Genomic DNA, 14,909 nt, shown 5'->3' on the forward strand with positions numbered 1-14,909 from the left:
GGAAGGTAGCACAAGGGCGGGGAGGGGGTTGACAAATGTTGCTGAGGGCTGCCAAAAGAAAAAAGGCCACGGGTTGGACCACCCTGCCTTAGACCCTCCTCTGGGTGTTTCTGTGTCCAAGTGACTGAAGTGAGTAGTAGCTTTCTCCTAAACGAGCTTCTATACAATCTGGAACCTAAGCAATTGGGATTCCAGATCACATGGCAGTCTGTAGACACCAAAGTATCTCACTCCAGATGTTCAGCCTATTACACATACACCAGTGGGAGGGACTACTCAGTACAACCCGACTCTCTGTTTGTGCGTTGGTGTTAATCACAAGTTGAATGCCTAAAAAGGGGCTTGGATTTGTGAGCAGATCTATGATTTTCTAAATTAAAAGCCAGCTCCTCTTGCAGCTTTACTTTTTATCATTAAGTTTCCCCAGCCTTGTAAGTTATAAAGCTTTGGACCACAACAATTAAACAGTTTTTCCTATCAAACTTCCAGGACGTTGGAGACTGACATCGTGCGACTTTTAGACTCCATTCTCTGCTGACAGAAACACTGCTTACCTACCCTGAGCAGAGTTTGCCTTATTTTTGAGTAAATGTTCACAGGACTGGGCTGTCACACAATAAGATTTTAAGTCACACTGTGGCATAGCTCCTGCATGGAAAGTTCCCATCTCTTCCTGCCACCCAGTACGCTCCTCTTCCTGCATTGCTCTGGGAGCCACCCCCCTTACAAAGGGACTTTTTAGGGGACTGGAGGGTGAAGGAGGGGTCAGATGAACTTCCTTAAGTTAACATATTTTGGAATCCACACCTGTGAACCTGAAAAAATTAAGAATAAACCCAATGAAAGGGCAAGTGCTGTTTTTGGCCTCAGGAAATACAATACACAAAATATAAAATTGGTATTTAGCATCTATATGCCACATTTCAAACGTTCAGAGTGCTTAACTTAAATCATTTCAGTCCTGCCTGATAGGTCCGTATCATCTCCAAACTGTAAATGCAGGGCTGAGGCTGAGAGAATATTGTTTCTCCAAGGCTACCAGGAGTTCGAGGTGAGATTTCAAAGAAGGACTTCCCCGCTCACATGCTTAACTAGCCCACCAGCTCTCTCTATCAGACTAATGCTACAATCCTGGGAGGAGTCTCACTGAACTCATGGGAGCATGCTGCAAAATTATGTTGGAGTTATGACTTTTCAAGGTTTAAAGTCACACAGAAGTAAATCCAATTGAGGATCACTTTACTGATTTTGTATCTCACTGGAAATGATGAAATACACTTTGGCTGCAATCCTAAACACACTTGTTTGAAGTAAAAGCATTGAAATTAATGGGACTAACTTTCAAGTAAACGTTTCAGCCGGTTTCCTCCCCAGCGTTATTGTCTACTATGGTGTCAGTTGACTTGCGAGATACTATATTCTCACAAAACCATGTATTTTCTTGAATAAAAGACTGCTGAATCTCACCAGTGTTTTCAGGAGCACATTACAGGTGCTGTGGCAGCTAGAACTATTTCTGGAAGAGTCCCAACAGTGTAGCATTTGCAGTGCTCTAGCCCAGTTAATACAAAATTTATAAGCCACTAGCAAAGTATTTATGGATATAATGGGTATAAGAGAGGCAGTGTTGGTGGTTTTTAATTCATCAGTTCTTAAGAATCACCAGTCTCCTCTTGTTCCACATTTATCCAGTTATTAGAGTCCAAACTTTAACCAAAAACATGCACTGATATGGCAATGTCCACTTTGTGCCCTCAGCAACTGGAGTAACACACCACATGCACACAATTCACACCTTTCTGCAATTCTGTGCTAATTAAATTGGAGCTGCTACCTGTGGCTCTGCATGTGTAATCAGAGCCTCTTCCTACTTCATCCAGAGAAATATCGTATATAAAAACTGGAGAAAAGTCAAGAGTGGCATAGTAGAAGCTGTTGAATATGGAAGGCCTGAGTCAAAATCCTTAAAGATGGGATCACGCCAGGTCATACTCAAAGTAGACCAGCTGAAATCAATGGACCTAAAAGAGTCATGACCTAATCAAATGAAGTAACTGGACTTGTTAGTCTATTAATTTCAAAAGGTCTCCTCCGAGTATGATTTAGGCAGATCCCACATTGAGTTATGTCACACAGGTAAGCCTGGCCAAGTCACCATCTTCCTCATGGGGCTAAGGGAAAAAAATGAGATCATCTCAAATACGCTGCCCTGAGCTTATAAAGAGAAAAGGCAGGTAGCAAATGTGATCAATTCATACTTTTATCACTTTGTGAATGCAGAAGGGAGGCTAGAGCACATTATGGGATGATGGCAATGCATCCAGGTGAGGTAGCTGTTCCAGGTGTTATGCACCAGATACCTGAAAGATGCTGAAGGGTAAGAATACATTCCCTGGCTCCTTGTCCCTGTGTGGCACAATCCTTAGGATGCGTAATCAAAAGTTCTGCTGGGTGCAACGTGGCTTGCTCCCTAGCGAGTTACTTTAGGGCAGGAAGGCTAGGCTGTGGGGGGGGGGGGGGAGAGAAGAGAACCGGACTTGTTCAGACATGATCCCTCAACCCAAGAGGAAAAGGAGTCGTATCAAAGGGTAAATACACATCGCCCCTTATCACAGCCGACCCCTTCCCATGGGATCCGTGCGGCAGGTCCCTAAAGCTACTCGCCTGCGTTTGTCCTGCCAAGTAGCGAGGATAACCTCGCGCGCCCGGTTTCCTTCGCCACCTGGACGGGCACCTGACTTAGGCGCGCAGCTGCAGGCGGACTATGACTCGAGGAACCGATTATCTCCACAGACCCAGCAATGTTGGTAGAAAGGAATAGGCCAAAGGAGAGTGTGGGACGCCCCGGGTTCCCCCAAAAGTTGGGAGCAGAAGCTCTCTCGCCTCCTTTCCCCCAGAGTAGGAAGGAGAAAAGTTTTTTTGGGGGGGGCGGCGGGGGGAGAAATAGAAAGTTAACGTGCGACTGAGCCCTCAGAGCCCCCCCCCGGACGAAGCAGCTACCCCTCGCCACCGCCGCCACCTGTGTGCTCAACCCCAGCCCAGGCACTTTCGCCTCTCCTTCTCTCGCCTCCATGGAAGACGTACCTGGCCCGCTTTCCTCGCGCGCGGCGCCTCTCCGGCCGGCGCCCCCTCTGCCCTTGCCTCTCCGCTTCTTCGCGGGACCCTCGAGCGGAGGCGAGGCGGAGGCGGCCCCGCGCTCCTTCCCCGCTGCCCGGCGGCGCGACTCGCTCATGTCCAGCGCTGCTGCTGCTGCCGCTGCGCCTTCGCAACCTTCGCTGGTCTCTGGCAACGGCGCGCGGACGGAGCGAGCGATCCTCCAGTCGAGAGCGGCGGGGCAAAGGGAGAAGAAGTTTCCTCTGTCTCTCTCGGCTCTTCTCCGCTTTCGCTTCGGGGGTGGCTGAGCTCCCCGCGCTTTCCTCCGCTCCTCTTTGCGCACCCGCAGCTGCCTCGGCGGCTCTCACTCTGCTGCCCTGGCTCCCATCTCTCGGACTGCTGTGAGAGAGGAAACTCGGCGCAAGGAGTTCTTGCTTCGTTTCAAACTCTGCCCCCCCCCTCTCCGCGTTTTGGGTTTTTCTCTTTTTTTTTGGAGGGGGAGCGACGGAGTGAAAAGGAGGAAGGAAAAGTTGCGTGGGGGGGATTCCTTTCTGCCCGCCCCAGGCACCCACACGCACGCAGGCAAGCACCGCTTGCCGGGGACAGGAGGAGCCTCGTCCAGCCCCTGGGGGCAAGGAGGGTGTGGGAATGGGGGCGGGAGGGCGGGCGGGGAGGGGCGGCGGCGGCGGGCCGCTCTTCCCGAGGCAGGCAGAGCCCGGCAGAGGTCGCCTCAGCTGCGCCTGGAAAGCGACGCCGGGCAGGGCTTGACGTGAAACGCGCTCCGGCTGGTGCCGAGGGAAACACCTTGTGGTTTCAGTTGCAGCTGGATAAGGCAGTTCTTAAACCAGTGACCGGGGGGGGGGGGCGCTGCTTCTTAGCCAGGGTCTCTTCTTCTCTTCCTACCCCCCACAAAAAAGCACTCTGAAGTAAACAAAAAACTAGTACAACCTAACAGGACACGGGCCTAGTTCTCTTCCCCCCGCCCATACTAGACCCGTGTATTGGCTGTCACGTCAGAATGCAGGGGTCTCAGTGACTAAATAATAATAATAATAATAATTTATTATTTATACCCCACCCATCTGGTTGGGTCTCCCCAGCCACTCTGGGCGGCTTCCAACAAAACAGGGCTGCCTTTAGATGTCTTCTAAAAGTTTGGTAGTTATTTTTCTCTTTGACATCTGGTGGGAGGGCGTTCCACAGGGCGGGCGCCACTACCGAGAAGGCCCTCTGCCTGGTTCCCTGTAACTTGGCTTCTCGCAGTGAGGGAACTGCCAGAAGGCCCTCGGCGCTGGACCTCAGTGTCCGGGCAGAACGATGGAGGTGGAGACGCTCCTTCAGGTATACTGGACCGAGGCCATTTACGGCTTTAAATGCTTTTCCATTTGAAATAAAAAGCCTTCAAATCAATGAAGGCTGCATATAAGACCCCACGGGTTTTCTTGGCGTATTTGTCAGTAAGATGTGCTAAGACAAAGCAGTGATCTATGGTAGATCTGCTTTGCCTAAATCCAGCTTGCTCCTCTGCCCAGATGGCTTCAGTGTCCATCCAACTAGTTAATTTGATACAGAGGTGTTTTGCATATAATTTGCTAGGTATAGCTAAAAGACTAATAGGTCTGTAACTCGCTGGGTCTGATATGGGGCCCTTTTTATAAATTTGGATGATTATTGCCTCGGCCCACCCTTCGGGAAATAGGCCTGTTGAATCAATGTGGAAGAGTATTGTCGCCAGCAGGGGGGCCCACCATCCAATGTTGGTCTTAAGAAGTTCTGCTGGAATATAATCTATGCCAGGGGCCTTGTTGTTCTTTAGCTGGTATTGCTAGAAAAATGGGTGTGCGGGTGGAAGAAGAAGAGTTTGGATTTGATATCCCACTTTATCACTACCCGAAGGAGTCTCAAAGCGGCTAACATTCTCCTTTCCCTTCCTCCCCCACAACAAACACTCTGTGAGGTGAGTGGGGCTGAGAGACTTCAAAGAAGTGTGACTGGCCCAAGGTCACCCAGCAGATCCATGTGGAGGAGCGGAGACGCGAACCCGGTTCACCAGATTACGAGTCCACCGCTCTTAACCACTACCCCACACTGGTGTGAGGGTGGCCACTGTCACTTGGCTTTCTATGCCCTTTGTCCCCTCCCAATAAAATATTTGGGGGGGCTGCCCCTCCCCGCAAGTTGATAGGCACTGCCATTCAAATGGTGTGCACACATCACATTGTGTGATCGATTATGTGGGGCGGGATTTAACTGCCCTCCCTCCCAATAGTTTATTTAAGGTGGCACCTGTGCCCGGCACATATGTTTCCCCAGGGGTAAGTGGGAAAGTGTTGTTATAATAGCAGAGCTGGAAAGGGTTTGAACACCCTCTGCTTGCACAGTAGGGCTTCTTTGCCCTTGACCAAAATTTAAAGACAGAGAAGGGTTGTTTCATCTAGTCCGGTCTTTTATGGGAAATCTTAGAGGCATAACTGGATCAGGCCAGGAGACCTGCACCTACTTTTGGCTAAGGCAGCAATTCACATGATTTTATTTAGATCAAGCCTCAATCAGTAAACAGAATCAGAGTAACAATATTACACTTCCCAGTGTAAACTGGAGATTTTTGTGAGCTGTGGATCAGATAATGCTTTTGTTTCAAAGTTCACCTTCTTAACCACAAGCTCCCTTGGTGGACTACTATATCGTGCAAGGTTCCCTATGTGAGGATAGCAGTACTGAGCAACAGGGTTGTAGGGTGCATAAATCGCTTTTATTACTTAGAAAAACTTATTCATATGCTTGTGTTGCTCTAAACACAGCATCATCTTCTCTCATCCTTTATCTTTCCTCAGCATGGAAATTTCCATGCATTTAGTAGAATTTCCTTTCCCCACCCGAACACACACTCTCTTGCATAAAATTGTGCCAATTTCGTGGGTGTTACAGGGGAGCAATGGAGCTTTAGAACCTGTGAATCAACAGTCATGCTTAATAAAGTCTCCAGAAGGCACCATTTTGTGACATCATGGATCCCAGCTGAGGTTTCTTTGGGCATACTGGGGTGGGGGCAGAAAAGTTTTGTCCCCCCCCCCCCGTGGATTTCATCCTGAACCAAAATAGGGATACTTATGGTACTTCCTGTCTCTAGAATTTCACTTTGAAGTGCAATCCTATTAATGCTGCATGTGGGTGAACACCTTTATTGATGACAGAATTGCTCTAACAAGTATAACTGTTTCATACGTTTTGATGTTCTCACAGTAACCTACCTACGCAACACTGCAAGGTGTTTAATAAGTCCTTTCTGCAGCTCCTGTTCCATTCTGAATTCCTAACCACCGAAAGCTAGCTTTACTCGGTATTTCTCTCCCCCCCCCCCCTTCAACACATCAATTTCAGCACACATTACTGGGGACTGACGAGGAGGGAACTGCAGCAAGGTTATCTCTGTATTTTTCTCTTGTATTAGGGTGGTATATCACTTGCTGTGTCTAACACAGGCTTCCTCAACCTTGGCCCTCTAGATGTTTTGAGACTACAGTTCCCATCATCACTGACCACTGGTCCTGCTAGGTAAGGATTATGGGAATTGTAGGCCAAAAACATCTGGAGGGCTGAGGCTGAGGAAGCCTGGTCTAACATGAATAAAGCACAGGAGAAAAAAGTATTCTTTTTGGGAAAATACCAAGATTCTGAGCCTCATTCACAGAACCATCCTATTGATTAAAGTTATTTATAAAACTGTCCTATACAGAGCTGTTTCATGGATCAATCTATCCCAGTACAGTGGTACCTCGGGTTAAGAACTTAATTCGTTCTGGAGGTCTGTTCTTAACCTGAAACTGTTTTTAACCTGAAGCACCACTTTAGCTAATGGGGCCTCCCGCTGCGATTTCTGTTCTCATCCTGAAGCAAAGTTCTTAACCCGAGGTACTATTTCTGGGTTAGCGGAGTCTGTACCCTGAAGCGTCTATAACCAGAAGCGTCTGTAACCCGAGGTACCACTGTAATTTAATTTAATGTATTTATTAAATTTGCATAGCTGGCCATTATTACTATTCTCTAGCTGGCTTTAAAAAGCCCACAACCATACTATTTACAACTACAAAATAAAACACTTAAGAACAACTACAATCAATAAAAAATATTAACACAAAACTTAGGTGAGATAGAATAAAAGCAGTAGTACCAACTACTACCTAAGGCTATGCTGCATGCAAACTAGATGTGAGTCAGGATATTTCTGATCAGGAAATTAGGATTTGTTTGTTATAAAAGCTGATCACCTGGTTGTGTTCTGGTGTGTGTGAACTGGCTTGAGGCTGTAGTGCTGGGGGTGGGTTAATATTTTCTTCCCATGCTGTTTTCCTGATTAGCCCCCATCGCCTGAAGCCCCACAGGTTAGCAGAAATTATATAGGATCTACACAGGTAGATCCTGATCATGCATCACACAAATTGGGTTAGATCCAGAGCTCTGTATAAGAAAGACATTTGTTTAGTTCACATGTAAATATTTGCAGGGCCGCACTCCAAGGTCTCAAAAAAACAAGTTCTCCCATGTTAGAATGAGCTGTTTCTGTTAGGTGCAACAGATTTTAATCTTGCTACGCATCCTATGAACCAGGCCATATGTTGGTAGTTGAAAGAGATTCTGTACCCCACTTGTTTGTATTGTGTTAGTGTATTATCCGATTGAAGTACAGTTTTTGTGAACATTAGCAATTATAGAAGAATCATGTGGAAAGCGAGCAATACCATTCTTAGGTGGACATGCAAAATACCTATTCACCTGGTGCCACAATCACAGGTTTACAAGTATTTCAGTTTTTGCCTAGAGTTTATTTACTTATTTACTCAATTTATTAGCCACCATGCATTCATTAAGATCCCAGGGCAGCAGTCAGAAAATTAATACAATAAGTGCAATAACCACATAACCAGTAATAAAAATTAAAATGGAAGTTCATAAAACAAACATAACAATGCACAAGACTTCTGAGTAACATCAAGCATTTGAGCAAAGAGATCTGTCTCAAGGCTGCATTGAAAACTATCTAATGAGGAACCCAATCACACCTCCTGGGAGATAGCATTTCATAACCTGGGTGCCACCATCAAGAAGGCCCTGCAATACATTATAAACACACAAACGCATGCACACTACTCTTCATTCATCAACAGGACCACTAGCAGGACTCCCTCAGCATATCATCAGGCTTGATGTGGCAAGGAGGGTCACTTCTTCAAGTATTTGGGCCCCAAGTCATTTGATTTGGGTCCAGGAGCATATTGGCAGCCAGTAGCTGAAAAGACTACAACTATGGCAGTTTACACACTTTTAGCAGTGATCCGACATCACTGTTGTCTCTTTTCAAGTTTTGTTTCATCTCCTAGTTAGGTAAATAAACAGTGAAAAGAAAGCCTCAGCACCCTTTAGAAAGGGAAGGTAGCAGACTGGCTTCTAAGAGAATAAAATCTTGATATCAATACAAGTTATTTGACACCTTAATCTGATTAACTTCAAGTGATTTCAGAAAAGAAGTGACCAGTATTGCATGCATATTGTATGTTCCTTGTTGTCATAAGAACAGTGATGATGTCAGCATCTTCAGATTTCTAAGATAATTCCTGAACGAGGAGTGATGCATGCTTTAACATGGAACTTCATTTGCATTTACAAAGAAGTGTTGTTTTTTTAATCAAGATGTGTAAGAAGCTAGAGTGACTTTATCTTTTAAGTACATGGACTCGTGTTTCTCATACTTTTCACACACAGGGCACGTAGTGTGTGTGTGTGTGTGTGTGTGTGTGTGTGTGTGTGTCTTAAGATTAATAGATGAACTGGATTCTAGTTCATGGAAGTTTATGGCATACAAATTTGTTGAACTTTAAGGTGACCCAGGACTCAGCTGCTTTTGTTGTAGCAGCCTAGCCCAGTTACCTAGCCAGTGTGGTGTAGTGGTTAAGAGCGGTAGTCACGTAATCTGGGTAACCGGGTTCGCGTCTCCGCTCCTCCACATGCAGCTGCTGGGTGACCTTGGGCCAGTCACAGTCTCTCAGCCCCACTCACCTCACAGAGTGTTTGTTGTGGGGGAGGAAGGGAAAGGAGAATGTTAGCCGCTTTGAGACTCCTTAAAGGGAGTGAAAGGCGGGATATCAAATCCAAACTCTTCTTCTTCTTCTATCTAGAAAGAAATATACTGCATTTTTCCGTGTATAAGATGCCCCCATGTATAATACGATTCCTATTTTTTTAAAACCCAAAACTAAGAAATTAAGTTGTTTAGCTTTTTTGGGATGGGGTGGGGTGGAGGAGGTCACTTCCACCAATCGCTCACCCGCCTGCCCGCCACTGCCGATCGCTTGCCACAGCCACTGCAGATAGCACACCTTGCCGAAGCCGCCAATTGTCTGCCTGCTTGCTGCCACCAACAGCTCACCCGCCTACTTACCGCAGACGCCAATCGCCTGCCCAACTGCTACGGTAACACCCAATCACCAGCAGGCCTTGCCGCAGCCACCAATCACCTGCCCAATCACCGCTGACAATCTCCTGCTTGCTGCCCCCATTAACTGCACGTCCCCCCTCTGCATTCACTATCCATGTATAAGATTACACCCAATTTTTGCCTTTTTTTTTTAGCAAAAAGCACCGTCTTATACACGGAAAAATACAGTATATGTATACTCTTTTGACTAGCCCACAAAGCAATAGCCAGACACCCGCTTTGCCAGAGAAATAGATTAGATCACTGTATCCTGCTCTCTCTTCTACCCAGTTATTTAGAATTCAAAGATAAGACTGTACTTTCTGGGTAATGATGATGCTTCTGGGATTTCCAGAAGCCTGTCAGTCAGTGCATCAGGGTATCCTGGTTCATCCTTACTGTCTCACACAGGATGATGTCAGACCCCTATTTTGGCAGAGAGAAGGGAGTATCAGTGCTCATTTAATCTGTTGTTCTCCACATTCAGAGTGTACCAAATGGTGTATACACCAGCATAGTTTATTTTTTCAAGGCATGCCCCTTTCATAGTCGTAGGACATCAGAGTGTCCTGACTCACAGTCTGATAATCACTCATTTCGGTAATGTGACCTATAACATTTGGGTAATGTAAACAAGTTGTCCGAACTTGCTATTAGCAGAAGTGCAGTCTAAAATAAGTTAGCAGAGCAGCTTTTATTTTGAACCTATAATAATGGTATTCCATTTCTGATCCTAATTATAATACATGATTTCTTAAATATAATAATGTTCTAACTCCTGAACATTTTTGAAGATAATGTGCCTTGAGACTGACCCAGAAACTCCAGCAGGTGCAGAATGCCACGGCGAGACTCCTTACGGGGTCCTCGCTGCAAGATCACATTCACCCAGTGCTATACCAGCTGCACTGGCTCCCGGTGGAGTATAGGATCAGGTTTAAGGTGCTGGTTTTAACCTTCAAAGCCCTATACGGCCTAGGACCCTCATACCTACAGGACCGCCTCTCCTGGTATGTCCCACAGAGGAACTTACGGTCTTCAAACAAAAACATCTTGAAGGTTCCAGGCCACAGAGAGGTTAGGCTGGCCTCAACCAGAGCCAGGGCTTTTTCGGCTGTAGCTCCGATCTGGTGGAACGCTCTGTCCCAAGAGACTAGGGCCCTGCGGGACTTGACATCTTTCCGCAGGGCCTGCAAGATGGAGCTGTTCCACCAGGCCTTTGGCCAGGGCACAGCCTGACTCCCTCCTTTGGCAATCCTCACAGAACTTCTAGCCCAATGGTTGCCATTACTTTGATTGGAATTAATTTTATAATGAAATTATTTTAGAATGTTTTATCATTTTACTGTTGTTAGCCGCTCTGAGCCTGGCTTCGGCTAGGGAGGGCAGGATATAAATAAAATTTATTATTACTATTATTATTATTATTTTGGATGCTAAGAGGCAACATGATATAGGTAAAGGACCCCTGGATGGTTATGTCCAGTCAGAGGAGACTAAGGGGTTGTGGCATTCATCTTGCTTTCAGGCCAAGGGAGATAGCATTTGTCCACTGACAACTTTCTGGGTCATGTGGCCAGCATGACTAAAACGCTTCTGGCTCAATGGGACACCGTGATGGAAACCAGAGAGCACGGAAACACTGTTTACCTTCCTGCCGCAGCTGTAACCTTTTTATCTACTTGCACTGGAGTGCTTTTGAACTGCTAGGTTGGCAGGAGCTGGGACAGAGCAACAGGAGCTCACCCCATCACAGGGATTCGAACTCCCGACCTTCCGATAGGCAAGCCCAAGAGGCTCAGTGCTTTAGACATTTGAGATCATTCTGAGCTACTTTCCGGATAAGATCCTGGTTTGTAGTGCAACAGAAGTTTCCTGATTTTGACGTAACAGAAAAGTCGTGCTGTAGACTGAATTGGGGCAGAAAAGGTGGTCATTTTTCTACAATCTGGCAACTGCAGGCTACCGTTTGCTTTTAAAACACTAACAAAATATTCAACCTAGTTGCAAGTTTGATAAGGTGGTCTCATGGAAAAGAATAATCAGAGTTACATTAGATGCCACTGCATTTTCAAGTAAAAAAGGTTAAAACCCTCAAATTAGCTTAGCTGACATTTTACCTTTATATTAATTAACAGCTGTTGAACAACAAAGAAACTTTACTACCTTTAATTAGCAGTACTGTATCTCACTATGGTAACCAATAGTGGAATTATTATTATTTACAGCATGATGAGAAAAAAGAAAGCAGTCGCAAAAATTGAATCCATCAAATTGGAAGCTATCCTGTGAATTCAAATCATATGCTAGTATCTCATGCAACAAGGGACAGCGGATATGACTGCGGAATGCTTTAAAAGAGAAACAAATTATGACATAAGACTCGGTTCTGCAATCTTCAATGCTTTCATGTTGTGTTTGAATTCCTGGCGCATAATACTGTGACATCATTTCCTGAGCTATCAAAATGCAGAATCATCTAAAGAACAGAAAACAAATTGGAGCCTAAGTAATATTTGCAGAGTGGGGGCACTGGGAAAGGGGATTTATATTATGAGATGTAATATCTCTCTATTTCCTTAAGAGGTCAGTGCTCAGTAAGCAGCAAATAGTTTGGCTGAATGTGTGCCTTTATAAATATAATTCTAAAACAGATGTGAGGATTTTCATAGTTATTTTTTCCCACAAGTTTGATGTTTTTTCGCTATACAGCAGGGTTAAAAGAGATTGTTTCTTTTCAAAACAATCAGAAATGCTCAGGTTCACTGCTGTTTAAAATGATGAAAATGCCCATCATTAGCAAGACACAGAAGTGTATGTTTCAAGGATCATTTGAGTGTTAAGATTTCCTTTGTGAACTACCCTGACAACATTGCATTGCCCAAAATGATTGCCATCACACAGCCAACCAACAATCGAAGGGCTGGTTTCGTCACCTACTTTCACCCCTACAGGTGAATGGAAATCATTCATTCATATGGGATATTGTACAGTAAAAGTGTGCAGTTGGCAATACCATTGGAGCAAAGGCTAAACCTGTTCACTGCCTCTGCTGTCTTCAGGTACTTCAGCTACACATTCTGCATTTTGTTTGTTGGTAATGCTAGAATGCAGTGGAATGTTAGGTACTGACTTTTAATTCATAAATTATTATCTACATATGTATAAATCACATCACAGTTCAAATAAAGGGAAATATATCTTTGGTCATTCAAAAAACATGCTTGATCATGAAAAGGGGTGATTGCATTTATCAAATACATTTATAACTGGTTGTTGTATTATTAAGCTAAGGCACATGCAATTGTGTGGTCCAATGTACTTCTGTCTCTTTAAAAGTGCAAAGCCCTATTGAATTCAATGGGATACACTTCCAACTGAACATACACAGATCTGAGCTTCTCCAGAACTTTGATGGAAGACTTCTTCAGTTAACGGGGTGGTATCTAATGTCCCAAGACTTGCAGTAGCAAAATGGAACTCCCCCCTCCTTTCCCCTGCAGCCCCACCCCCTGGGACCCTTGAAATAAGCTCCACGGAGTTGGGGGGTCATCCCGAGAAAATGGGGGAACAAGAGGAAATAGAAGCGTTGTTGCACCAGTGGAACTTCACTGACACTGCTTTAGATATTGCCAAAATTTTTAGCAATGGACAATTAGGAATTTGTAAATGCTGAATTTGTAAATCTTAAAAAGCAGAGACATCACCTTGCCAACAAAGGTCCGCATAGTAAAAGCTATGGTTTTCCCAGTAGTGATGTATGGAAGTGAGAGCTGGATCATAAAGAAGGCTGATCGCCAAAGAATTGATGCTTTTGAATTATGTTGGGATTGTAAGCCAACATGGACATAGCTAATATAGTAAGGTAAAGGGATCCCTGACCATTAGGTCCAGTCGTGGCTGACTCTGGGGTTGCGGCGCTCATCTCGCTTTATTGGCCAAGGGAGCCGGCGTACAGCTTCCGGGTCATGTGGCCAGCATGACTAAGCTGCTTCTGGCGAACCAGAGCAGCACACGGAATCTGATCGGCAAGTCCTAGGCTCTGTGGTTTAACCCACAGCGCCACCCGTGTCCCTTCATAGCTAATATGAAAATAGTCAAATTTACCAAATTTATTTTGCTTTACAATCCCAACCTGATACAAAAAGGATGGTGGTGTGGGGAACATTCATGTTTATATCCACATGATGTGGTGTATCTGTCAAGGATTGATTGATGAGAAGTTGAGGGTCTGGCCAGAAAAAAACAGTATTTCTGTATCTAAGCTCTGTGTTTTGCCAGCAATTAAACATTTCCAAGCTTCATAAAAATCTTTTGCACCTACTCAGCTGAATCAGTCTAAAAGTGGCTTTTATTCTATTGACATTTATAAAGTTCCAGATTATATAAAACATCTAAACACTGGTCCAAGGGAACATTGGGGGGGGGGGGGTCAGGCTTTTAAACTAGTGACTCGGCAGCAGTAATACTTGTGGCAGCGGCTGACGTTTTGTTAGCGTATTTTCTGCGGCGGTGGCAGACTTTTGAGCTGTTTGTATATCTGCTTTTGTATACACAAAGCGATGTGAAAGATCTAACATCATCTGATTTATCACCAATTTTATGGACCCAATCTGCTAAAGTTCAGGAAGATGTCATCATGTGGGCAGAAAAGTTTTAATATTTATTATTTCTGAGCTCTCAAGGTCTTAAAACCAGTAACCACTAGTTATGTTAACAAGCAGGAAATGGCTACATCCCAGCAAGACACTTCATAAGAATTTCTGATCATGGAAGGGATTTATGGGGAACAATTTTCTGTGTTTTAAAGAGAGCGCTTGCCCCACCATGTTACAGTGATACCTTGGGTTAAGAACTTAATTCGTTCTGGAGGTTTGTTCTTAACCTGAAACTGTTCTTAACCTGAGGTACCACTTTAGCTAATGGGGCCTCCCGCTGCCGCCGCGCCGCAATTTCTGTTCTCATCCTGAGGTAAAGTTCTTAACCTGAGGTACTATTTCTGGGTTAGCGGAGTCTGTAACCTGAAGCGTCTGTAACCTGAAGCGTCTGTAACCCGAGGTACCACTGTATACTTAAGCAAAGCTATCCAAAACAGTTGGATAAGCAATTATCTGGATGCATGACAGTGCTACTTTACACATCGTATTGTGACATGGACCTATCAGGAATAATACAGTGCAGGACTTACGTTTCGGGGGCTGGTGTTATTGGACACACCTGCAAGGCCCATGGAGGGTTACTACCAATACTTGGGAACCTAATGCCCCTTGCTATTGAAACTCATTTGCATTGTCCAAGTGAGCGAACAGTGAGAGGTGCTTGCATCTGAGAGGCCCAGAGAAAG

The 14,909-nt window shown here is 45.0% G+C and overlaps 1 protein-coding gene across 4 annotated transcripts in view; it reads right to left on the reverse strand.

The window, feature by feature from the left end:
- Positions 1-14,909, reverse strand: part of NRG1 (neuregulin 1) — a 492,259-nt gene that overhangs the window by 173,942 nt on the left and 303,408 nt on the right. For 2 of the 4 annotated variants that reach the window (XM_083419881.1, XM_083419882.1), the window contains exon 1: positions 3,085-3,683. The exons of the other annotated variants lie outside the window; for them this stretch is intronic. In XM_083419881.1, the coding sequence (XP_083276007.1) occupies positions 3,085-3,232 (148 nt within the window). In that variant the 5' untranslated portion in view covers positions 3,233-3,683. Of the gene's footprint in view, positions 1-3,084; positions 3,684-14,909 lie in introns of those variants that run through there. 4 annotated transcript variants of the gene reach the window in all.

This window comes from Podarcis tiliguerta (assembly GCF_965153285.1).
Source record: "Podarcis tiliguerta genome assembly, chromosome: 17".
Lineage (NCBI taxonomy): Eukaryota > Metazoa > Chordata > Lepidosauria > Squamata > Lacertidae > Podarcis > Podarcis tiliguerta.